We start from the raw sequence: 23,992 nt of genomic DNA, 5'->3' as shown, positions 1-23,992 counted from the left end.
GTGGGGGGTGGGGGGGGGAGCAGTCTACGCAGCTAATGACTTTGATGACAACTAAGAGAAATGTCTGTAGTACAATTACGAGAACGGAAAAAGTGCACTATTATGACTATGATAATTATTGCCTGTGAGAAATACCGTCCAATAAACAACAATGAAAAAAAAAGACGTTTGGGTGTTTGTTGTCTGTTTTATGGCCCGGTTTTTAAACTGTTGTGTTAAATCTTTCTTTTTTTTAAAAAAAAAAGGGACCAAGGTACAGTCATGGTCGAACGTGCTGGCACCCCATGAAATTGTTTTTCTTTTTTTTTTTTCACAAAATATATGTTGTCACAGATCCACAATGCAAAGACTGAGCCACCTTCTCTCCTTTTTAATCTGGTTTCAGGTGGGATTTTGTTTTTCTTTTATAGTGCCCATACCTGTTGCTTCCCACAGGTGAGTTTAAACGAGCGTCACGTGCTTGAAACCAAGTTATTTACCCACAATTTTAAAAGAGGTGCCAATAATTTTGTCCGACCTGTTTTTGGACCTTTCCATGAAATTATATAAATTTTGGATTTTTTTGTTTTTTTGTTGCTGCAATACACACAAAGGAAATAAACATTTATAATAAAACATGTAATTACAATAACTTTCTGGGAGAAATGCTTCAGGGGTGCCAACACTTTTGGTCATGACCGTATGTAGACAAGCCGGTAGCGGAGCCAGAACAAGGTTCTTTATTTTTAAACAAACTAAACTAAAACTAAAGACGTATCATTTCTTGGAAGAATCCATATTGCCCAGCTTTCATGACAGAATTTTAGACTAATGCTATGATTAGCGACAGAGTTGTCACCATTTTGGTCAAACTTTAAAACTAATCGTATCCCCAATCTCATGCAATATTGCGAAATGTTGAAATATGTGTTGTGAATGACTCGAAGCTACCACCACGTCAAATTTTAGCTCAATCTTTTGTAAAACTGACTGAGTTACAACCATGTTTGTGTTGTCTCATAACTGGTACAGCTTCAAAAGTCAATCAGGTGTAGATATACAACCAATGATTACCTTTGGAAAGTTTTATTAAAATTCATCCAGTTGTTTAGGAGATATTTTGCTAACAGACAAACAAGCTTAAATCCATTAGTTAGTAGTTAGTGCTAACATTTTAGGCGAAGATCTCACACAATTAATAGCACTTGGAGTATGTGTTGTGAATGACTCTCAGCTACTACCGCACTAAATTTGAGCTCAGTAGTTTTACAAATGACTGAATTATAACCTTTGTGTTTTCTGAAGTCACATGGCTGTGGCGCCCATTTCGAATTGGTTTGGATCCAAAGGTTAATCGGTCGTAGATTTACATCCAATGAATTCTTCCTGAAAGTGTGATTCAGTGGTTTATAACATGCTACAGATAGAGTTGACTAAATTTAAAACAAAGATCCTGTGCCGTCTGTCACAATATAGGTTAGGGATCAGCCTCATCTACCACTATAATCTCTTTATCCAGGGGCTATAGGACTTGCTGCAGGTGAGATGGTTAGAAATCAGGACATGGGGTCAAATTGAAGCAGAAAACAAACCAGGAAACAGACCGAGGGATTGCCAGAATAAAACCAAACCAAGGTGATCCTTCAAAGCAGTACCGTCTCTTAACAACAAGGCTCCCACACACCTGAAACCGGGTGTCTGAAGAAGGGACTTAGGAAAACAAATGACAGACAGCAGAGGACGATATAAGAAAGACCTGAGGGCTAAATAGTTCTGAAGGAAGGCCCTGGGGCCATATATTGGCACAGGAAGGAGTTGCCAAGCAGAGACCCCACTCAGTGAGTTGAGCTGGCACTGATGGAGGCAGGACTCCTTCCGCCAAGAAGCAGGCGGACCTGTCAGGACCCCCTTCAGCGACTGGAGCAAAGAGACGGGCTCTTTTGAAGCTGGCACGGTGGCATCTGGCTGGACCCTCTTGACAGCGGGCATTAGGCTTGGCATGGAGGAGAAACAGCCGGTTGAGGTGGACCTCCCTGTACGGCTCCGGGTCAGTTAGTCCTTCTACAGCTTTGGTCCCTTGGTGCCCTTTCTGTAGATAACAGTGCTGTCATGTTTGTCTGTTCTACTTTCCGTTGTTGCAGTTGTTCGGGGTGCCCAACAGGCATCACTGTTGAGCAGGGTCTTTGGGTACTGGAGGCAGGTGAGAATGGAATGTGTTCCTGCTGGATGCTAATAAATGGCACGGTATACAGTTACAATGGACCGGTTATTAGAATCTATTTTACACTTCCTTTAAAATCAGCTGTGTGCTGCAGGGCTCTTTGTACCCACCTTGTCGCTATTTCCCACACAACTTGGCAGCTGATACAATCTGCAAGAATCCACTTTTGAAATGGAGACAAGTGGATTTTGATCAGTTTTAATATCATCACTGGAGTGCTAAGAGCTGGGGCCTTTGGAGCTGTAGCCCTTGTTGCTTTATAAATAATCCCACATCTCAAGACAGAACAAATTGTGCTTTAGGCTCTTAAAAAATGTCACACATTTACATAAAAACACAAGCAGGTTTTTGATGTAAACAATATATGTTTGTGTTTCCTGCAAACAACATCCACCTCGATCCCTGCTCTGTGGAAAGCCTGTGCCTGGGGGCCAAGGGCAGGAGGGGTGTCCGTGTTAAAGATGTTGTCTGAAACTGGAGAGTTTCATAAAAGAATGAAAACGTTGTTCAGCATAATATATAATAATAACAAATGACATACAGAGGTAATATATGATGTTAATTCACCTTCATCCTTTTTTAATCGGATTCTTTGCAAAATAAATGGAACCAGATTTGTGCCTCATTCTAATCGTACCCATACTGATTCAGCTTCCGTTTTCCCGCTTTTTTTTCTGTACATTTCTTTTTTTTTTTTAGTCTAACTGCTTCTGTGTGCTTTGTGCTTTTTTTTTAGCCAATGTTCAGCTCTTCCAGGACATGGGTGCTGGAACTTTTGGTTTCTGTTACTTTGTGGTTTCAGATGTCCCTTTGGTTTTTGTAACATTTCAAAATGTTTAACTTTATTTGTATTTTTTTTTTTTCCCTATAGGAATACACTGATTTCTCTTCATTTCCTTCAAAAACATTGTTCATTTGAACTCTGCTTCAGCATACTTGCTCTACTTTTGTCTTCTTATTCTGTCTAATTTTAGGTACTGGTCTGCTACTTAGCTTTAAGCTAGCCTTTTGCTACTTTGGGCTTTTAGTAAGCCATTTGTTACTTTAGCTAGCTTTTTGCTACATTCAGCTAGTCTTTAGCTACTTTTAGCATCTAATTACTGTTTTACTCCTTTTAGCTTCCAGTTATCATTGAGCTACTTTTAGCTTTTAGCTAGCCTTGTGCAGCTTTTAAGTACTTTCAACTAGCCTTTTGCATTTTGCTACTTTCAGCTGGCCTTTTGCTGCTTTAAGCTTACTGTTTTGCTATTTTCAGCTAGTTTTTTTGCTATATACAGTATATATAGCTTTAAGCTAGTGTTTTGCTACTTTTGGCTTTAGTTAGCCTTTTGTTACTTTTAGATAGCTTTTTGCTACATTTAGCAGGGCTCTCAAGTCTCATGCTTCGACCGTGAGACGCATTTCGTGAAGTGCACGCACTCACACGCCACACTTTGTATTTCTCACGCTAAAAAAAACACACACGCACACAGCCTTTTTGTCACTTTAACACTATATTTAGCGATTTTTCAGATCCCTCTAGCAATATTTTAAAGCGACTAGTGACAAATCTAGTGACTTTGACGGCTGAATGTGAGAAAGCACTCATTCTGCAGTGTACCGTAAACCCCGCCCACTTCTCCAAGCACTGACAGCTGTCAATCTCCCAGCAGAGAGGAGACCTGCTCCACTCCACTCTGTGTCCACAGTGGCGCTCCCGCGCGCCCCCTAGAGCGCGTGCAGGAGCGCGATTGTTTTTGTGTGAGAGATAAAGATGAAGAGGCAGAAAACTGAAGAGGCAGAAAGATAAAGATGTAGGCCTGAAAGAAAGCTTTTTAAACTGGTTGAAAGACAGCAGGAAGTTCTGCCAGAGCATCAAGAGGAGGCCTGGAAAAGTTCAGGTTAGCTAAAGCTGCTAATTACTAATAAATAACAAGTTACAACTGTTTACTGATCAGTATTTACAATATAACAGCTGAGAGGATGGAGAGAAAGAATCAGGACAGACAGGAGAAGGAGACAGGTTGGACTAATGTTAGCTGGAAGTGTAGAAACAGCCACTTAATACCAAAGGATTTATTTTAAAATATTGTTTATATTAAAAAAGTGCATTAGCAAGATGTGTAATTTATTCAAAGCTAATTAATAATACTTGCTTGACTTTATGACTTAGAGGAGAAAAACACCAGTAAGGAATGAAGGAGACAGACATGAAGTCGGTGATCAGCTGCTGTAGAGAAGACCAGAGATGACTTCAGGCAGGAATAATTCAGCTAGTGAAGCCACAAAAACCTAGATGCCCAGGAGGGTTTGAATTTCTGCTGACCACTTATTCACTGTGTCCTTTTGGGAAAATTAGTGCAGGCAGACATGGCAAGAGTAACACCACAGAGGAGAACGTGGACAAGAGAGGTGCAGATGATGATGATGATGATGATGATGATGATGATGAGGGAGAGGAACAGAGAGGTGCAGAGGAGAGGGTTGGGGCAAGACCTTACTCAGAAGATCCATCTGAATGGCCTTCATCACAGGAAGTGGGGGACTCATTGACTCATTCAGGCTGGTTGAGAATGACCCACAGAGATGTTTTGCCGGGCCGTACCCCATATCGGGTATTATATGTTATAATATATGTTATAAGTCCATGAATAAAAAAAAAAATTCACGTAAACAGGTAAAAAAAAAAGGGGGGGGGGCTGTAATGTGTCTGCATACCCCTCAGAAAGTAGATAGTTGCACCCCTGCATGTCCACTTTGCAAATGAATCATTCATGTGCAAAGCTGCCGCTGATCCCGTGTGATCCCGTGTGATGTAGTTATAATTTTGAATGTATTGTTTTTTCACTGACTCTGTCGTGCTAATATAAATCCCTGTGTTTCCAACCCCGGATAAAAGAGGAGGGTTGAGTGTAGAGCTGGCAACTCCATGACAGAAAACTGTCTTTTGGTTCAATTTGATATTCTAACAAATTAATTTATGTAGTGTGGGATCAGCCAAAGCAATAAAGTTATTAAATTATTTCATAAAGTTAATTTGTAGTTCTAAACATATTTTGAGTGTTTTTACTCATTTTTTGTCTTGCCACTGTTGATTTTCCTCTCTCCGACAGCCTGATCAACATCACCAAATATGCAAATTAGGTGATGACGTCATCTAACGACTTCTAGCAGCTCAAAATCTCACTCCAAGCTCAGATCAAAACTTGAGAGCCCTGCATTTAGCTTCCAGCTACCCTTCTAATCACATTAGTTCACCTATTGCTACTTTTAGCTTTTATCTAGCTTTTTGCTACTTTCAGCTAGTCTTTAGCTACTTTTGACATCTAATTACTGCTTGGCTACTTTTATCTTATGATTAACGTTTCTCTATTTTTAACTAGTCTTTTACTATGTTTAGTTTTTAGCAAGCTTTTTGCAACATTCAGCTACTTTCAACTAAACTTTTGTAGCTTCTAGTTACTATTTTACCAATAACTAGGCTTTTGCAGATTTTAGCTAGCATTTTGCTACTTTCAGCTGGCCTTTTGCTGTTTAAATTTACTGGTTTGCTAATTTCACTTAGCTTTTTGCCACATTTAGGTTTTATCTCTTTCCTGTGACTTTTAGCTAGCCTTTTAATACTTAAGAGTTTTTTGGTAGCTTTTTGCTACTTTTAGCTCGTCTTTTGCTATTTCTGCTTTAAGATAGCATTTTGCTTCTTTTTTACCTTTAAGCTCATGTTCTACTACTTTGGATGTGAGCATTCACATTTAAGTTTTTGCAAAAATTAATTTTTTTCTACCTTTTTTATTTTAGTGAGACATCAGTTTTACAACCGTACCTTTTTAAATCTAGAACTACAGTTTATCATTATTAATAAGTGAAACAGGCAAGGCCCTGCAGCTGCTTTTTTTCCAATTTGCCACCGGACACTTTCACAGCTGTCTTATCAATCAAAAAGAGGCGTAGCTACGGCGGAAACCAGGACGTGACGTCACGCTCCGCGCTTCGATTGGTCGAGAGCGTCTCAAGGGGCGGGGACGTGGACTCTCCGTAGCAGGCTCGTGAAGGGAGGGGCGCAAACAAACGTTTACTCGTTTTTCTGTTTTCACCGTTCAGGACTCCGCGGACGAGGCGAAGCAGGTAATTTCGACCTCATGTTTGTCGTTTCTCACTTACGCACTGCGTTGGGTTTGTCAAGAGGCGAATTTTCTACATGTTTTCTCTCTTTTCGCCAGCTTTTATGCTAATGAGGCAGCGCAGAAAGAGCTTCTTTGTGATTACGCCTTTACTTCAGCAGACTGATGAGCTCGTCTTCTAGCTGGAGCGTCAGTCAGTTGGCCTTTAAATTTCTGAAATAATGCTCTTAAAGTCTGATTTGTACCTCTTAGAAGACGGGTGTGTGTCTGTTCAACCTCAAATAATGATGTAACTTAGTAGCGGTGACCAGCATGTCTCCGGGAATGTCGCTTTTTGCCCGCTTCAAACCAGGTTGCCTACCGTCACCCATCTTCAGATAAATATGTCTGACTTCATGTAGCAGTTTGTTTACCAGCGATCAGTGGTAAATACAGCGGGGAAACAGGTGTGTATTTTTCCATGTATGCCAGGAGAACCCGCACGCGCTCTCCTATCCTCCGCGCGCTCCTTTTGTGCTCGAGCGAGTAAAACCAGTCGGACATCATCGTTTTCAGATTTAGGTGAAACACCGGTTTGTAGCCAACTTTACCCCGCTTTTCTCCTCTCAAACCTTCTTCTTCTGTTCCCTTTTTCCAGGGCTCGCCTTGTAATTATCCCAATTTATGCAGCCAGGTGTGCTATTAACTAGCCATTTAATTAGAATCGAATTTTAGGCTCCACCTTTTTGTCCAAGTCTTGTTCCCATAGAAGGATGCTATATGTATGTGACTCAGATTGATGGGATTTTGCAACTGTCCATTAATGACAACATGCATGTTCAATTGGAAGAACCTAATTTAACTAGATGCAAATTAAACTCTAGTGATTTAAAGTCTCTTCCAGGATTGTCCTGAATAAAGGCAGCAGCTCAAAACACCAGTTTGAAATGGATTTTTGACAAGAACAGCACAGTGTTGCGTGTTCAAGTAATGCCACTGTTTTGCACTCTACGCTAAACACTAACTTGCAGACCCAGTTCTTGGGTTTTGAAACAAAATAAATCATTAATCAAGCTAAACAAAAACTAACAAAGGAGTCAGACTACTGATTAAATGTTTCCAGCAGTGTTGAAAACCTTAACCTGCTTTTATCATTGGTTCTGTGTCTTCGCAGAAATCAACATGTCCTTATTTGTTCAAATAGTTGCTGCTTCAATAATAAACTGCTGAACACTGAAACGTGATTTAAATTGGAGACACTTTGACTGTTCATTATGCTGGCTTTGACAAACATACCCATCCAATCATTCATTCATTCCTTTTACCAGCTTCTCCTTTCCGGGTCGTGGGGAGCTGGTGCCTATCTCCAGCAGGCACTGTGCGAGGGGGACACCCTGGACAGGTCGCAAGTCCATCACAGGGACACATGGAGACAAACAAACATGCTGTCACTCCCACCTATATGAATACCCTCTTTAAAAAAAAAAAAAAAACTATAATTATTAAAACAAATGAAACCACCTTATTTAATTTTCTATATTAAAGGGCTAGAAATCCTTGAAGGAATGCACATCACCCGCCACCTTTTTATACCAGAGTTTTAGTCGAAAATCATCTTGTGTTGACATCTGATGGACGTAAAGCTTTTCTGGTCAAATGTAAATGATGTGCGCAATCTCATGCAAGGCCGCAAATTCTCCGAGAGCTCAAATCGTGCGTTGAGGATGGCTGTCAGCTACTACCACACCAAAGTTTAGCTAAGTGTCTGTAAGATTGGCCGAATATAGCCGTTTTTGTGCTCTTTTTGTTTGTAGGAAACAAAAGCTGAAGGATACAAATTAATTGCCATGGGCTGTACAAAGTGTGAGGTGTGTGGGAGGGAGGGAGAGAGGGGGGGTATAAAATAACATAGAAGTATATTTATAGGAAGACTATTTCTTTCAAAAGAAACTCATACATCAATCCAGAATGACTGAACAAGTGCCCCGGTATAGAAAATAAGTGTAAAAAAAAAAAGAAGCATTTTTTACTTTTGAGCCAGTATGCTTTCTAGAAGCCCCTGCAGCCACGTCTGAGGGCCCACCTTCACTGCCCTCCCCCATTAGGATCGAAGCGATTTGTTCTCCCACCACTGCTCGCTCTCTGTGGGTTGTCGGAGAGGCCAGTGCCATGTGGGCTCATCTGTGAAACGAGGAATCTGGCAGCGGGACTGAGGCCCTTTTCAGCATTCTGTTTAACCAGGGAGACAGAGGAGAGCAGGAGGGGTGGAGGGGTCCGGTGTACGGAGAGAAAAAAAAGAGTGGGGGACGAGCTGTGTGCGTCAGACACTCCACGTTGCCCATATATGTAGATGGGACAGATTAATTTTGCGCCTCTGGGCTCACCTCCTGCTCCTCTGTGATTCAATTCGCAACAAAACCATGATAATTAAAGGCCTAGCATTCTGTAAATTAATGCTTATTGTCCGCTAAGACTAAGATCGTCTTAGCTGTAGTTGTTTTGGTCAAACATTGGAATAAACATTTGGTGCGATATCGCAAGATGACCTGCTCAGAGTACGTGTCAAGAAGGACTCCCAGCTACTACTACATTAAATTTTAGCTCAGTATCTGTAAAATTAACCGAGTTGTAGTCATTTGTGTTAACTGTGACAGCCATCTCGAGGTGGATTGACTCTAAAGGTCAATCAGTTGTAAATGTGCATCGTGCGATTTATTTTCTGCAAGTTTTGTTCAAATTCAAGCAGTGGCTGATGAGATTTTTTCGCTAACAGGCGCGCACACACGTGCAAAATTCTCGCCTGCTACTGAAAGGTGAGGCATGTGATAATTGACCATTACAAAAAGATGTGATATTTCGTGTAAGGCTTTGAAATCTGGAGATGTTTTGCATTTTTACCACTCTGTGGCCTGTAACTGTAGCTCACCCCGCTGGTCTATTGATGAAAAGTGGTCTCTCTTTTTGTTTTCACTTCACCCAGATTCATATCTTTAATTACAGAGTGTAATTTTTATTCATGTCAGAGCTGCTAGAGGATTTCCTTTCACTTCTACGACTTGTCAGACAAATGTTTGAAAAAAAAATCCACAAGTGCTTTTCAGAATTTGGCTGATTTTTATGCGTAGAAATTCAGGTTTGGTTGGAAAAAAAAAGCTGTTTTTTCCCGTCATCAAGTTGACAAATGACTGTGCTGCAGTAATCGATTGCGACAGAACTCGTGAACACAAAATTGCTTCACCATAAAGCCAGTCGTCTGTGTGTGGATGTGCACTATGTGAGCAATACTGACTCAAGCTCCACATATCAAACTGCATAAGAACAGCTGGAGTGGGATTTTATACAGGTTTTGATCACTCTGAAGTGGGGTTCTGTGTAAAAATGAAGAAGAACAATTAACTTCTTAGCTGATTATAGCTTGTTATATGGTTTATAAAATTCCCACTAGATGTGCTAAAGCTGTCGCCGTTTGCAACAAATCCATGAGTAATTCCCAACACATACTCCAAACGTTGCGCTCATCTTCGGTGCCAGCAGTCTGTTAGCCGAATATCTCATGAACTACTTGATGTAATTTAATGAAACTCAAAATATTCACTGGATGAACATCTATGGCTCATTAACCTCTACAGTCACTCTAATTCAAGCTGGTGACTGCAGCTGATTGGTGGCAAACACAAAAATAACTGTAATTCAGCTATAGTCTGGTGTGGTAGTAGCAGAGAGTTATCCCCTGCTCATACCCCGAGCACCAACGCATCTTCCAGTACTGCACGAGGTGTCCCATAACGTCCAATTCGAGGTTTGACTAAACTAATATTAATGGTTTGTAAGGTTCCAGTGAATATCTGAGTACATACGGCGATTACTGACAGTTTGCACTGTAGTTTACAGATTATTAGATGGTATCTAAACTTAGCATAAGAAGTCATTTGAGTTTGGTGGACTGTTTATTTGTTTATGACTTTTTTTCTTTGTTTCACCTAAACTGTGCCACATTTGAAAGCAAAATGTTTTTACGGGTTGACCAGCAGAGCTGAATAAGTGGGTTGTACCCAGGAAAAAACGTCCATGTCCTCTCTGCCTAACAGCTTTTCCTGCTGTTGACTTGTTTGGTTTTGTTTATTGGACTGGATGACTGAAGTCTGAAGAAACAAGGCATATTGGCAATTTAATAACTTATTCATTTAACAAACGGGGGGTGGGGGGGCTCAGTAGCATGTGGAAGAACCATAAACAGCCACAGCAGCCTTGTTCCTCCTCCTCGTGCTGCTCACCAGCTTGGTCACACAACTGCTATGGGATGGCGCCCCATTCTTCAACCAGCATTTGTCACAAGTCAGCCACTGTGGAACAAACAGCACGTCTAAGCTGGTCTCACAGATGTTCAATAGTAATGAGGTCAGGACTGCAGGCTCACCGTTTTATCCTCTTCACTCCTAAATTCTGGAGGTAGTCTCTGATAAAACCCCGCTCTGTAGGTTCAAGTGTTGCCATCTTGGAGGATATTGTTCATATTTGTTAACCTACACAGACTACAGCCAGCCTAATGCAGGTCCGTTACGCGACTCAAGCTTCCATGTGGTTTTCGGTGGATTTAGCCTTTGTTTACATTCAGTGCGTACCCGCATTTTAGAACTGCATATCAATTTATCTGAAAAACTACTGAAGGAAACAGTTTCAAACTGCCCCATTTGATATATTTCAAGGTAACCTTTTTTTGTTTGATTTCCTTCTTTGCCATGATTACCTTTTTTAAAGCAGGAGGGCCACTATCCTGCATGTTTTCCGTGTTTCCCTGCTCCAACACACCTGATTCAGTGGTTAAATTACCTCTTCATGTTCTGCAGAAGCCTGTTAATCACACACTGATTCAAATCAGGTGTGTTGGAGCAAAGAAACAAGTAAAACCTGCAGGATGGTGGCTCTCCGGGACCAGGGTTGCACACCCCTGTTTTAAAGTGAGCACAGACAAGGAGAATAACGGGGCAGAAATGCAGCATATCTAATAATGGGAAAGTGAAATATTTGAAAATGACTCGGCGTTCAGTGTTGCTGTGGATCAGAAGCAGAATTTATTGTGTTTTTAGTGCTGCCGGACTCAGTGGGACAACAGCATTCCTCTGATGCGTTCAATTACCAAAGAGTCGTCGCACGGGGAATAAAAACAATGGCTTAGAAATTAAAACTGTAAATGTTTTTAATGTGAAAAGAGCTAAACTGTTTGCGGTAATCTTTGTGTGTGTGTGTGTAAATCAATAGCTCAATAAAGCAGTGATTTTAATGCTGATGTTTTGCCTGGCGTAGACATGGCAGAGGCTCACCAGGCCGTGGCGTTCCAGTTCACCATAACACCCGAGGGTATTGACCTGCAGCTGTCCTATCAGGCCCTGAACCAGATCTACCTCTCCGGAGTCCGGTCCTGGAAGAAGCGGGTCAGCCGCATCAAGGTGAGGATGGATAGAGCGTCTTTGCGTTTGCATTACTGTCCCATAGTTTGTTTTCCCACCATCTAACTTCAATATTGATTTTTATGCAATACTTTTATTTTGTTCTGGGCGCAGCAGTCGCCAGAGGTACACAAAACACATTTTACCACCTTTAGTGAATTTTCTTAAACAACCGTCCACCTTGAGCCTGAGATTTACTGATTTAATGTTGATGGCGAGGTGAGATGATGCAAATATTAAAAAAAAGAAAAAAAATTGCGTGTTTTGCCCTCTATCATAGCTTAAAGCTTCGGATCACGTGGAGACCTTTTGAGTGAAGCCAGTTTTCCCTCATTTCTTCTGATCTCATTATTACAGCAGCTGTAACAAAGACATCAGCGAGCCGTGTTTAACTTTAGCTGCTCAGCGAGCAAAGAACAATATGGCCGCTGAAGGTTGAAGAACTTCCCACAGCTTTTCTACGCGATGTTCGAAACCCTAAAGCGAATTTAAAATAATTTCCCTCCTCATAAAGATGACCCTTTTCTTGCCCTCCAAGGCAAAACCACTGTCTGATTTTAAAATGTTCTTGTCGTTGCAGAACAGGGTGATTAAAGGAGTGTACCCTGCCAGCCCTTCCTCCTGGCTCTTTGTCGCCATAGGAATCCTGGCCACCATGTACATGCAGTCTGACCCCAGCATGGGGCTCATCGCCAAGATCCAGCAGCACCTTCCGCTCAGGTACTCTTCGTCAGGGTTCATTCGGAGGCTTTTATTTGCTTTACAACTCCTTCTGTTTATTGTGGAAAAAAACGTTCTTTCTGCTTGAGGTTGGTGATCTGTAGATTTCATTTTAATGCCTAACTGCTCACCTAAAATGTCTTAATTCTGTTTTAAAACAGTGGCTCATGATATAAATGACCAATGTTCTGACAGTGAAGCGTGAGTTCCTCATTGCTTCGCTTTTCGTCAGTATAAACATCAGTATTTGTATTTATTTGGGATGTTGGATTTATTTCCCTAAATATTTGACCAAAGAACGACGTGCAAACGGCTCCACCGTAATAGTCTGACAAGTTGAAACAGCCAGGAGGAGTGACGTCTTTAAGATGAAAACAAACACAACAAGCCCTCGGCAGGTGAGGCTGAGTCAGTGTAGAGCGAGGGGGGGTGTGGCGCTGCTGGTATTTGAACTTTCCCCTACTTCTCCACCTGTCCGGTATGAGACTCCAGCTTTAGATTCTTACGACACGGCTGATTCACGCTACCTCACACACACACAGACACACATCCGTCAGACTGTTCATGCTTATTTCCTTTTGTGAAATGAATGATGGAAAGGGTCTTGTTTGAGCCACGGTTTTATAAACATGAACAGAACACAACAGCTGCTGCTGAAGTTCCGCTAACTTCAGAAAAAGGAAATTGCTTCTGTAATATGTTTTTTTTTTTTTCTTCAAAGTGTAATGCTTCTTAAAGAAATTAGTTTTTTTTTTATGTATCAAAACACCTTGGGGTATTCGAGCACAACTCTGTACACAAGATTGTATTCATTATAACTGTGTGTAGATTATTTGTGTTTCAAATTTTCATACATTTCAACGTTTTGTTGCATTTTATCTTTCTATTGTTGACTGTCTTTGTAAATTTTCCAGTTATACAAACACGTACAGGGGCTTGTTTGTGTTAATTCCTGTTTGTTTTGTTTTGTTGCCTTACAAATTTAAAAGGAATGTGTGTGTGTCTGTGTGTGAGGGGGAGTGGTATCTTTTAGGCTTTGAACATTCAAAATAAAGCAAAGCAACCAGATATCTATTCTGATTTGCTTCTTATCTGGGAAGCTTTTTTCAAATCAAAACTGGGGAGTGTGTAGTTTGTTTTTTAACAAACAAACAAAAAAAAAAACAGAATTTCAGTCCAAAGTCAGTATCATGTAAAGGCACTATTTTGCTGGAGTTACAGCAGCAGGGTCTTCAGATTTGTCTCCATGGGCCCGGGGCGTTTAGTGACTGGAACTTTAATCCGTTCTTCATGAACCGCTGCAGCTCCTTCAGGTTGGGTAGGTGCTGCTTGTGTCCAATAATCTTTAAATCATATCCGAGGTTCTCAGTTGGACTGAGGTCTGGGCTTGGATTGGGTCATTCCAGGACATTTACCCGTTTCTCCTTCACCCACTGGAGTGTTGCTTCAGCTGAGTGTTTAGAGTCATTGTTCTGCTGGAAGGTGAACCTCTGTCTCAGTCTTAAATCTCTGTAGGACTAAAACAGGTTTCACTCAAGAATTTCTCTGTATTTTGCTCCGTCTGCATTTCCTTCAACTTGAACCGGCTTCCCAGTCTCCGCTGATGAAAAACATTCCCACATCATGATCTCGCCGCCACCATTTTTCACAAAGTGGCTGGCGTTCTCCGCATGATGACAAAAGTTAGTTTTGTTATGAAGATGTCCTTGATAGTTAAAAAGTTTAACTTTAGTCTCACCTAACCACAGCACCTTCTTCTACATGTTTGGGGTGTCTCCAATATGCCTTTTGGCACATTCCATACATTTTTTTTTTTTTCTTTAAGCAATGATTTTTCCTGCCTCTCTTTCATGAACCCATCTCTGTGCAGGTTATAGGGCCCTGAGGACAAATACTCCCACTGCAGAACAGCTCAATCGGGGTTATCTTTGGCCTCCTGCGATGTTTTTCTAATTATTGCCCTTCTTGCCTAGTCCATGGGTTTTGGTGGACGGCCCTCTTATAGCAGGTTTTGCTGGAGTGACATCATTTTTCCTTTTCCTTATAATGGATTTAATGGAGCTCCGTGGGATGTTCAGGATTCTGGAGTATTTTTATTTTATGACTCAACCCTGATTTGTCTGACCTATATGCAGAGTTCCTTGGTCTTCATGCTGTCTCTTGCTTGGTGGATATATATACTGAGTTCATTTGACTCCTAATCTTGTTAAACTAATTGGTTGCTTTCTTAATGGTTGGGGCTTTTAGTTTGAATTATTTAAAACAAGTTTTGTTTTTTCCATTTAACTTCATTAATCTGGAGTATTTTTGTAGATGTATTACTTATTAACAATGGAAATGTCAAATGCTAAATTCTAAAGCAACTAAATGGCTAAAATACAAAGGGGTGAATACTTTTGCAGCCCTCTGTACATGAATGCAGACTAGTTATATTATTATTATGCATACATTTTGTCTTCATATCCTGACTCCAAAAATGTTTCCAGTTCGTCCAGCAGATGGTGCTGTTGTATTTTCATACTTTTATGCCACCATACTGTGAGCTTAATGGATGTTATATTCTCGTTTCAATAAACAATACGTACCATTGAGAAAGTATTTGCTTTAATTTATTTTTCTTAAAGTAATTGTTTCAGTTCCCTTATGTGCTCAAATCTCTTTCCTGTCTTTTTGTCTAGCCTCCACGTTTCCCTCAGTGCCCAGAGTCAAACCATGGTGTCGGCGCTCGTCTTCAGCACTCTGCTGTGGCTCTCCCTCATCCTCGCCCTCAGGTTCTGCCTGAAGCTGCTGCTTTCCTACCACCGCTGGATCTTCGAACTGCACGGCCGAGTTTCCAACACCACCAAAGTCTGGGGGGTGAGGCGCGTCGCCGCTCTGCCCCGCGGCTGCTTGGAACCGCCAGCGTTAAATCGTTGCCTTCGTTCAGTTGTGTTGATCAGTGGTTGTGACTCAGTTTTAAATCAGTCGATACTCTACCCTCCAGATTTGTTAACTTGTTGACTTTTAAAACAACAGGACAAAAACTGAAATCCTGCTCTCTGTTTCACTCAGACTCTTCTGGGGTTGTTTTCAAGGAGTAAGCCTCTGCTGTACAGCTATCAGACCTCTCTTCCTCACCTTCCTGTTCCTGCCATCAAAGACACACTCAGCAGGGTAACTCATCTTCACCACTAAAAAAAAAACTGGATGCACTGGCTGGAAACCCAGTGACAGATCATCTTTTATTTTTTTTTTGTCCTTTTTCACTCCCCCTCTGTCTCTCAGTACTTGGAGTCAGTGCGCCCCCTGCTGACGGATCCAGAGTTCAAACGGATGACGGTCCTAGCCAACGACTTTGAGTCTAACCTGGGCAACAAGCTCCAGCGCTACCTGAAGCTCAAAGCGCTGTGGGCCACCAACTACGTAAGTCTATTAAATCACGATGTGCAGGCTTTGCTCTTTTGATCAAAGCCTTCACACAGTGGAACATGCACACACTGTGTCTAGTTTAAAACATCCAACATGCCGGAAAATAAGACTAGGCAGTATTGTATGTATTTCCAATAAATAGAAGTAATAAAATTTGTTTTTTGGCATTCCTGGATATTAAACTTGAACCTTCCAGAGGTTTTATTATTGGACAAGTAGAGCAGCGTGGGGGAGGTTTGCAGTAAAATTACAAGTTATACTTTCCAAATGTATTTAATATCACATGAGGACATGTTTTATGTTATTATTGCACTTTAATATAATTTACACACTTTTATATTTAAACAAACTCTTCCTAAAGGTTACTCACATATTATAAACCTGCAGCACATTTGAAAGACCAATACATCAATCCCTCCAGGATTTCACGGGCATTTTTTGTGATTGTTGCGGGCTAAAATGCCTGATTTTGCGGGGCATTTTCCTAAAAGTTGCGATGAAAAGTTTCGAATTTTTTTTTTTTACTAAAATCAATAAAAAAACCACAACTTTTAATATATAAACCACAAATACTTACTAGTTTTGTAAGATAATTACCAACAAACATTGACATTCTCAAAAGGTGCTTTATTTGAGAACTTTGATAGCTTCTAAACTGACATTCATGACTATTTCTGGATTGTCCCTCGTCTGCAGCTCTCCTCGCATGTTTTGCAGACAAAGTGTTTGTCGATCCCTGCATTCTGATGTTAACAGGAAGTGACGTCATGTGTCTTCTTCGTGAGTTATTTGGGGTTATTTTGTATTCCACACAAACCCACAAAGAGGAGACTAGACCGCAGAAACGGTGGTGAATCACTTTAGAAACAATAAATATTGGGTTAAAGTTGCGGGAAAGTTGCAGTGTTTTGGGCAAAGTTGCGATTTTGCGGGGTTTGCGTGATTTTGCGTTAATAGTTGCAATTGTAACATCGCAAAATCCTGGAGGGTCTGATATTTTGCACTATACAGTACACTATCCTTTCTTATTTGCTGTCCTCGCCAATCATTTGCCGCCAAACAGGAAGTTACTTTAAATCCCAGAGGCACGGTTTGATCTCTGACATGGTCCACAAAGTTCCAAATATTGCCCATAGATAACAAGTAGTGGGTTCTCCCAAAGACCACAGCAGGGAAAAAGGTTCAAATATTTTATAACCTGTCACCATTGTCTCAGAAGTTTCACTGTTGAACCTAATTGGATTCTTGCATATAAGGTTTTAACAATGATTCCAACAATGACCTAATGCTCAACAGAGTTCAAGAAATCGGATCAAAGCTGAAGTTATTTGTTTTGTTGCTTCTGGAGCGTTAAGCCAATTACGCTTTGTTTGGGTTCCAGGTGAGCGACTGGTGGGAGGAGTACATCTACCTGAGAAGCCGAGGGCCGATAATGGTCAACAGTAATTACTATGGGATGGTAAGAAGCTGCTTTATCACAGCACATCTTCTGGATGAAATGTGTTATCTCTTTAGTCTGACAGTTTGGGAGCTTTACTTCTGCCGATATGTTTCCCTTTTTCATTGGTTGGAGCCACTTTTTGTCCATTTTTAAACAACTTTTTTCAAACATCAATTTTTTTTAAGCCAAAATGTATAATTTGCTTTTATTCTTACCCTGGTTTCCCTTGTAGGACTTCCTTTATGTGACACCAACCACAATTCAAGCTGCGAGGGCAGGCAACATCATCACCGCCCTGCTGCTCTACCGACGCAAAATCAACAGAGAGGAGCTGACGCCGGTGAGAGGCAGAGCAGTGTTGTGTTGTAGGGGACAAACCTAAACAATGCAAGTACTCTCAACAGTCCATAGAGTTCACCAAAGGGTTTCCACAGGGCATTAAAAGTCATTAAATAGATTTTGCCATGAATATAAAGCCTTAAATAGTGTTTAAAAACAGTGAACTTGAATCTCGGTGGCATTAAACCAATTTTCATGCAAAAAAAAAAGATTATTTAAGATTAGAGTTTTTGGAAATCGGTCAGCCAGACTTAGCACCTTGGAGGGAAAACATGACAACATCAGCAGCAGAGACAAATTGGGTCAATACAAACTCCAGCTGAAGTGGCTGGAAGAGGAGCAATTCATAGCTGCAGCCCGATGGTCAGGATGGTAAAGGATTTAAAAATCAAACTCGGGACATGAGTGTCAATACCTTGAAATCGCAGAATAATGAGAGAGAGAATGTTTTTAAGGCATTTTTAATAACTTTCTTCAAAGTCAAACGTTTAAAAACACTAAGATTACTGTGCCTTTAAACAATTTGGGACATTTGATATCATGTCTTTGGAAGCTTCTGATTCTAGTTAATTAGAGACACACCTGTGGATTTAATTTAAGGCACACCTGAAACGCTGCTTCCTTGTGTCACATCGTGGGAAAGTCGAAAGAAATCAGCCAAGATATCTGAAGTGAGTTGTCTGAAGGTACAAAGACCTTCATTTGTGGAGACATGTCCTGGTGGTCTGACGAAACTAAAATCGAACTGTTTGGCCATAACGACCGTCGTTACGTTTGGAGGAAAAAGGGAGAAGCTTGCAAGCCTGAGAACACCATCCCGACTGTGAAACACGGGGGTGTTGTGGGGTTGTTTTGCTGCAAGCGGGACTGGTGCACTTCACAAGATGGATGTCATCATGAGGAAAGAATGTTATGTGGAAATACTGATGAAACGTCTGAAGACATCAGGCAGGAAGTTGAAGCTTGGGCACAAATGGATCTTTCAAATGGACAAGGACCCGAAGCATACAGCCAAACTGGTTACAAAGGGGCTTAAGGAATGTTTTAGAGTGGTCAGCACAAAGGCCTGATCTCAATCCCAGTGAAAATTTATTGGCAAAGCTAAAAAAAGGCGAGCAAGGCGGCCTACAAACATGGCTCAGTTACACTAGTTCTGTCAGGAGGAATGGGCCAAAATTCCCGCCAACTATTGTGGGAAGCATGTGGAAGGATATCCAAAATGTTTGACCCAAGTCATACAGTTTAAGGGCAATGGTACCCAATACTAATGCAGTGTATTAAAACTTTTGGCTTTGAAGAAAGTAATAAAAATTGCCTTAAAAAACATTCTCACTCATTATTCTGGCACTTGGCAACTAGAAATAAAGTTGAAAATCCTAATTGACCTAAAACAGGAAAAGTTTTTCGGATTTCACGTCAGACAGTGTGGGGGAAAAAAATGCATGTCTTTTTATGTGGCGTATGTAAACTTCTGTGATCTTCAATGATGCTAGCCGAGCAGGCTGAAAACAGATTCCGTGTATTTAACAAAATCTAATAGTATGAGGAAAAAGATCCAGGAATAAATGTAATTACATGAAAACTGTTGAGTTAGAATTGGAAGAAAAAGCTTACCAACTAAGTTGCATGACTTAAAATAAATGTGTAAAAATATAATCAGTTATTGTCGATAGCTTTAACAATGTTAAGAAATAGCTTTAAATTGTCATTAAAAGGCATTAAATTTGATTGGCTGATGTCTGCGGAAACCCTTCAAGTCTTCCTTTGTGTTGTAGGTTTAAATGTTGCTAAAAAGACCCAACAAAAACGGATTTAAATGCCTAATGTTAGAAATGTGTGTGTGTCAGAGTCGTGTTCCAGGTACCTTCATCCCTCTGTGTGCAGCTCAGTATGAGAGGATGTTCAACACAACACGCACACCAGGAGCAGAGACCGGTAACACAAGCACTAAAAACACACACTTTTTTTTTTTTTTATCACTGCTGCTGAATACTAGAAACTTTAAGAAGGTTGAGCTCTGCTTTGGTTCCGAGTTAGTCCTTCTAGAGTCAACAGAAACCCTGCATCAGAAACTATAAGGTTCATAAAAAGCAGATTTCCATGAGAAATGTATGAAGTTGAGCACATTCAGAGAATGTTCCCAGCAGGAACCTGTTTCCTGTCTGTGTCCTCTGGGTTAGAAGACAAAACAAAAAGGAACAAATGTGATCAGAAACTGGACAAACTCTTAGGTCCTCCTTTTATTTTTAGGGAAATTTCTCTCGCTTTAGATCGTTTTGAATAGTTATATTTAAAAAATAAAAATATTTATATATATTATAAATATTTATATTTAAAAAATCTTGAGTGGTACTCATGAAGTCTATTCCAATTATAAAATGCTTTGGATAGGCTGGTAGTCAGCAACAGGTAAGTTCTTCACATTGCAGTGGATAGCTGCACTTTCATGTTCTTTAATTAAACCGTTTGTGGATTTACACCATCGACGACGTGATTGTCAGTGAAATTGACCTTTCACCCCACCACGACCATGTATATATGTAATAGACACATGTATTCAGGATTGTTGAGTGACTGAGTTCATGCTTTGGATTCTGATTACTCAGATGGTAAACAGGTGTGTTATGTACCATTAGCGGTACTCTTGTTGTAAACGAGTTATAACAGTATGAAATAGTAAGTTATGATTTAAGACGTGGTAAAGATTAAATTTTTCTTTTTCTTATGATAAACTCTTTTTTTTCATGACAGAGTTCAGTTTTCTTTACACATTGCAACAATCTTGCATCGAAAAAAATCCAAGTTTTTCCTGCTTTTGGAGTGAAAAAACCGAAGCCTGCCAGAATAACTCCCCTGTCCTTCATAGATGTGCTCCAGCACTGGCAGGACAGCGAGTTTGTGGCGGTCTACCACAAGGGGCGCTATTTCCGCCTCTGGGTTTACCGCGGCGGCCGGCTGCTGTCGCCCAGGGAGATCGAACACCAGATCCAGAAGATCCTAAATGACCCCTCACCCTCGTTCCCCGGAGAGGAGAAGCTGGGAGCTCTCACTGCTGGAGACAGGTAGCTCTTTGGATTCTTTTACTCCACACGTCATCTTTACTGACGGCGGTCAGAGGGCTCGGTGGCGCCGGTGTGATGGCAGCCTCACTTCTCTCAGCCCGCCCCAGGGCAGCTGTGGCTACAATGTAGCTTACTGACATCAATGTGTGGATGAATGGGTGAATGACGTAATGTAGTGTGAAGTGCTCTGAAGTCCTTGGACTAGATGAAGCGCTATACAAGTGTAAGCCATTTACCATTTAAACAAGTGTCTACTCCAACGGTGGTTAAAGTTGGTATGGAGCTAGTAAGTTATTATCTCATCTTCCCAAAGCAATGTCATCTGAATGTGAGGTTTTTGTCTGACTTCTGGTTAAACTACTTGTTTGTTTTCTGCCAACCAATGTCCTGTGTTTGCAAAGAAATCTGCAATCAAAGCAAAAATGTAGATGTTTGACTGAAAACCAGCTTCTGGATGTTTGTTACTTGATTGCAGGGTGACTTTTTCCTTTTTTTTTTTTTTATTAATACACCTGTCCTAAGATGAGACGTATTATTTATTTATTAACCTTTTATTTAACCAGGCAAATCCCACTGAGATCACAGATCTTTTTTTCAAGGGAGGCCTGGGCCTGAAAGGCAGCCGAACCTGCCTGTTTTTAGGCCTGTGGGAGGAACCCGGGGGAACCTGGAGTAAACCCACACAAACACGAGGAGAACATGAAAGACCCCGGGGCTTGAACCCAGGACCACCTTGCTGTGAGGAAACAGTGCTAACCACTAAGCCGTTGTACTGCCCACAAAGATATTGCACCGTCCGTCCATCTGTCTGCGGACAATTTCTTTTCTCTCAGCTCTAAATTGATGACGCTTTAACATAGAAAAGTCAAACTGTTCACTTGGACACCTCATGGGTCAAGGATGATCCCTATTGCTTTTAAGGTCGCATGGTCAAGGTCGCAGGTGACCCCATTGTGAAAATGGTGCCCGTTCTCTAACTCTACAACCGTGTAAGAACTTCAAACTGCACAGCTGGACCCCTCCTGTTTCACGGATGCTCCAACTCTAGACACATTTATCCAGCATTGTCAGGGAATTTAAGGTTTGGAATTGCATTACTCTATTTTCTGAAGGTATCATGTACCGTTGGTGGTATTTTTGTCTCCCAAATTCTAAGAGATTTAGTGTTCAACATGGTTCACACAGAGTAAAAATAATCTGACATCAAACGATAAACTGAATAAACCAAAGCTGTTTATGTCTCTGTTCCAGTCATGAGTCATTCTCCACTTGAAAATAACCTTCACTGTTAATATTAGGAAGCTAAACGGGGAACACCAAATTCTTTTATATATGCTTTGCAGTTGAATTAAGCATAAACTTTGACAAACAGTACATATAACGTTATAGGTCTTCTACGGTGTCTTAGGATCAGAGTTTCACAGCAACAGCTCCTTGTTGTGAAATGCCACATAAATCTAAATATTTTTTTTAATATTGTAGTTGATAACATCAACAACAAAGCATCTATGACCTCTTAACTGAAATATTTCATTCTGTCCCTCCAAGGGTCCCCTGGTTTCAGATGCGGAAACAATACTTCAGCTCTGGTGTCAACAAGAAATCCCTGGACGCCATCGAGAGGGCGGCCTTCTTTGTGACGCTGGACGACGAAGAGCAGGGTATGAGGGGAAACGACCCCGCAGGAAACCTGGACCGCTACGCCAAGTCTCTGCTCCATGGAAAGTGTTATGACAGGTAAGGTTCGAGATCTACTCTCCGACTCTTGGATCTACTCAAAAGCGCTGTAGATGCGAGCAGTCTGTCAACACTATTTGTGAGCCAAACAGCTCTGACGTATCAGAGTTCAGATTTCATTGACATTTACTGCCCTCCACTCCCTCATGTCCAAATCCTCCCTAAAGTAAACTTGGGAAAATTCTACTCCTGTCAATAAAACCAGCAGCTTGTTTCTGATGTTCTGGATTAAAACTGCTAATAGTGAGTTTTATCACTCTGGTTTTTTATTATTCTGTTTTAGGAAAAAATACACATTAAACTAAAAAACAGACAAACAAGTGACGTTGGAAAACTGTTGAACACAACTATGATACCATTTATATGGGGGTGATGGAAATCCTTATTGAATTCAGTTTATTCATATAGCTCCAAGACACAACAAAGGTCGTCTCAGGGCACTGTACAAAAACATTTGCATGCATTACAAAAACAAATTAGTAAAAGTTTTATGCCCGAGGAAGCCAATTTATTACGCCAGTATGATTTAAACCATTTTAGAGCTGTTCCTGTAATCCCAGTATCATGTTCAAGCCTCTGTAACAGAACATTGGGATCAAATGCAGCACTGAGATCTAACAGGACACGTATGGACATGAGGCCACAGTCTGAGGCCAGACAGTTGCCTGTTTCCATGCTTTGATGAGCTCCATTTCTGTCCAGATGTTTACACAACTGATTAGTAACTATTTTCTCAAAGAGTTTTTCAGATGAATGGGAGATGAGGTATCGGTCTATAATTGGCCAGAAGTTGTTCTTATTTTTTTCTATTAAAGATGAATAATTTCAGTAATTTGATAGTTCATGTCTTCAGATCACAGCTTGTTTGTTTTTTTTCGCCCATCCTAAAATGGGACATATTATGGTATGGCACTGTCTGTTGCTTTCAAGGTCACAGGTGAAAACCTCAGCTATGCTCTCACTTCACATCCAAGTAGCATAGAAAAGTCAAACGTTTTGTTCCCTGGAATGTGCTTACTGCTGGGCATATTATGTACTGTTGCCAACATTCCTAATCACTATAAACCTTCAGCTACTCTATATTTAAAGTGGAATAAAAACACTCAAGAGGAGAACTCATAAAAGTGCAGGCTTGTAATGTGTCTTGTTTTATTCTGATATTTGATCTGCTGAAATGTCAAAAAGTCTTTAAATTGCTTTTTAATCTCAAACAACAAAACACTTTCTCTTCATTTCATTATTTCTATGCTAAGTTAATGTCAGACGTGGTTATATTGTGTCACTGGTTCCTGTGGGGCTTCAGGAAATTCACAGTTTACCATTTAACAGACCCTCCAGGATTTTGCGATGTTGCGATCGCAACTATTAACGCAAAATCAAGCAAACCCTGCAAAATCGCAACTTTGCCCAAAACACCGCAACTTTAACCCAATATTTATTGTTTCTAAAGTGATTCGCCACCGTTTCTGCGGTCTAGTCTCTTCTTTGTGGGTTTGTGTGGAGTGGAATACAAAATAACCCCAAATAACTCACGAAGAAGACACGTGACGTCACTTCCT

The 23,992-nt window shown here is 40.8% G+C and overlaps 1 protein-coding gene across 1 annotated transcript in view; it reads left to right on the top strand.

Moving 5' to 3' along the window:
• Window positions 1-6,204: 6,204 nt before the first annotated feature.
• cpt1a2b (carnitine palmitoyltransferase 1A2b) overlaps window positions 6,205-23,992 on the top strand; it is a 40,410-nt gene continuing 22,622 nt past the window's right edge. Inside the window, exons 1-11 of the mRNA XM_037978808.1 lie at window positions 6,205-6,304; window positions 11,584-11,726; window positions 12,307-12,446; window positions 15,125-15,302; window positions 15,498-15,599; window positions 15,711-15,848; window positions 17,236-17,313; window positions 17,528-17,635; window positions 19,482-19,569; window positions 20,501-20,696; window positions 22,245-22,433. Coding sequence (XP_037834736.1) covers window positions 11,586-11,726; window positions 12,307-12,446; window positions 15,125-15,302; window positions 15,498-15,599; window positions 15,711-15,848; window positions 17,236-17,313; window positions 17,528-17,635; window positions 19,482-19,569; window positions 20,501-20,696; window positions 22,245-22,433 — 1,358 coding nt within the window. The 5' untranslated portion in view covers window positions 6,205-6,304; window positions 11,584-11,585. The remainder of the gene's footprint in view (window positions 6,305-11,583; window positions 11,727-12,306; window positions 12,447-15,124; window positions 15,303-15,497; window positions 15,600-15,710; window positions 15,849-17,235; window positions 17,314-17,527; window positions 17,636-19,481; window positions 19,570-20,500; window positions 20,697-22,244; window positions 22,434-23,992) is intronic.

This window comes from Kryptolebias marmoratus, linkage group LG12 (genome assembly GCF_001649575.2).
Source record: "Kryptolebias marmoratus isolate JLee-2015 linkage group LG12, ASM164957v2, whole genome shotgun sequence".
Classification (NCBI taxonomy): Eukaryota; Metazoa; Chordata; class Actinopteri; order Cyprinodontiformes; family Rivulidae; genus Kryptolebias; species Kryptolebias marmoratus.
Note: the sequence above shows the minus strand (reverse complement) of the source record. Positions and strands in the feature narration are given on the sequence as shown.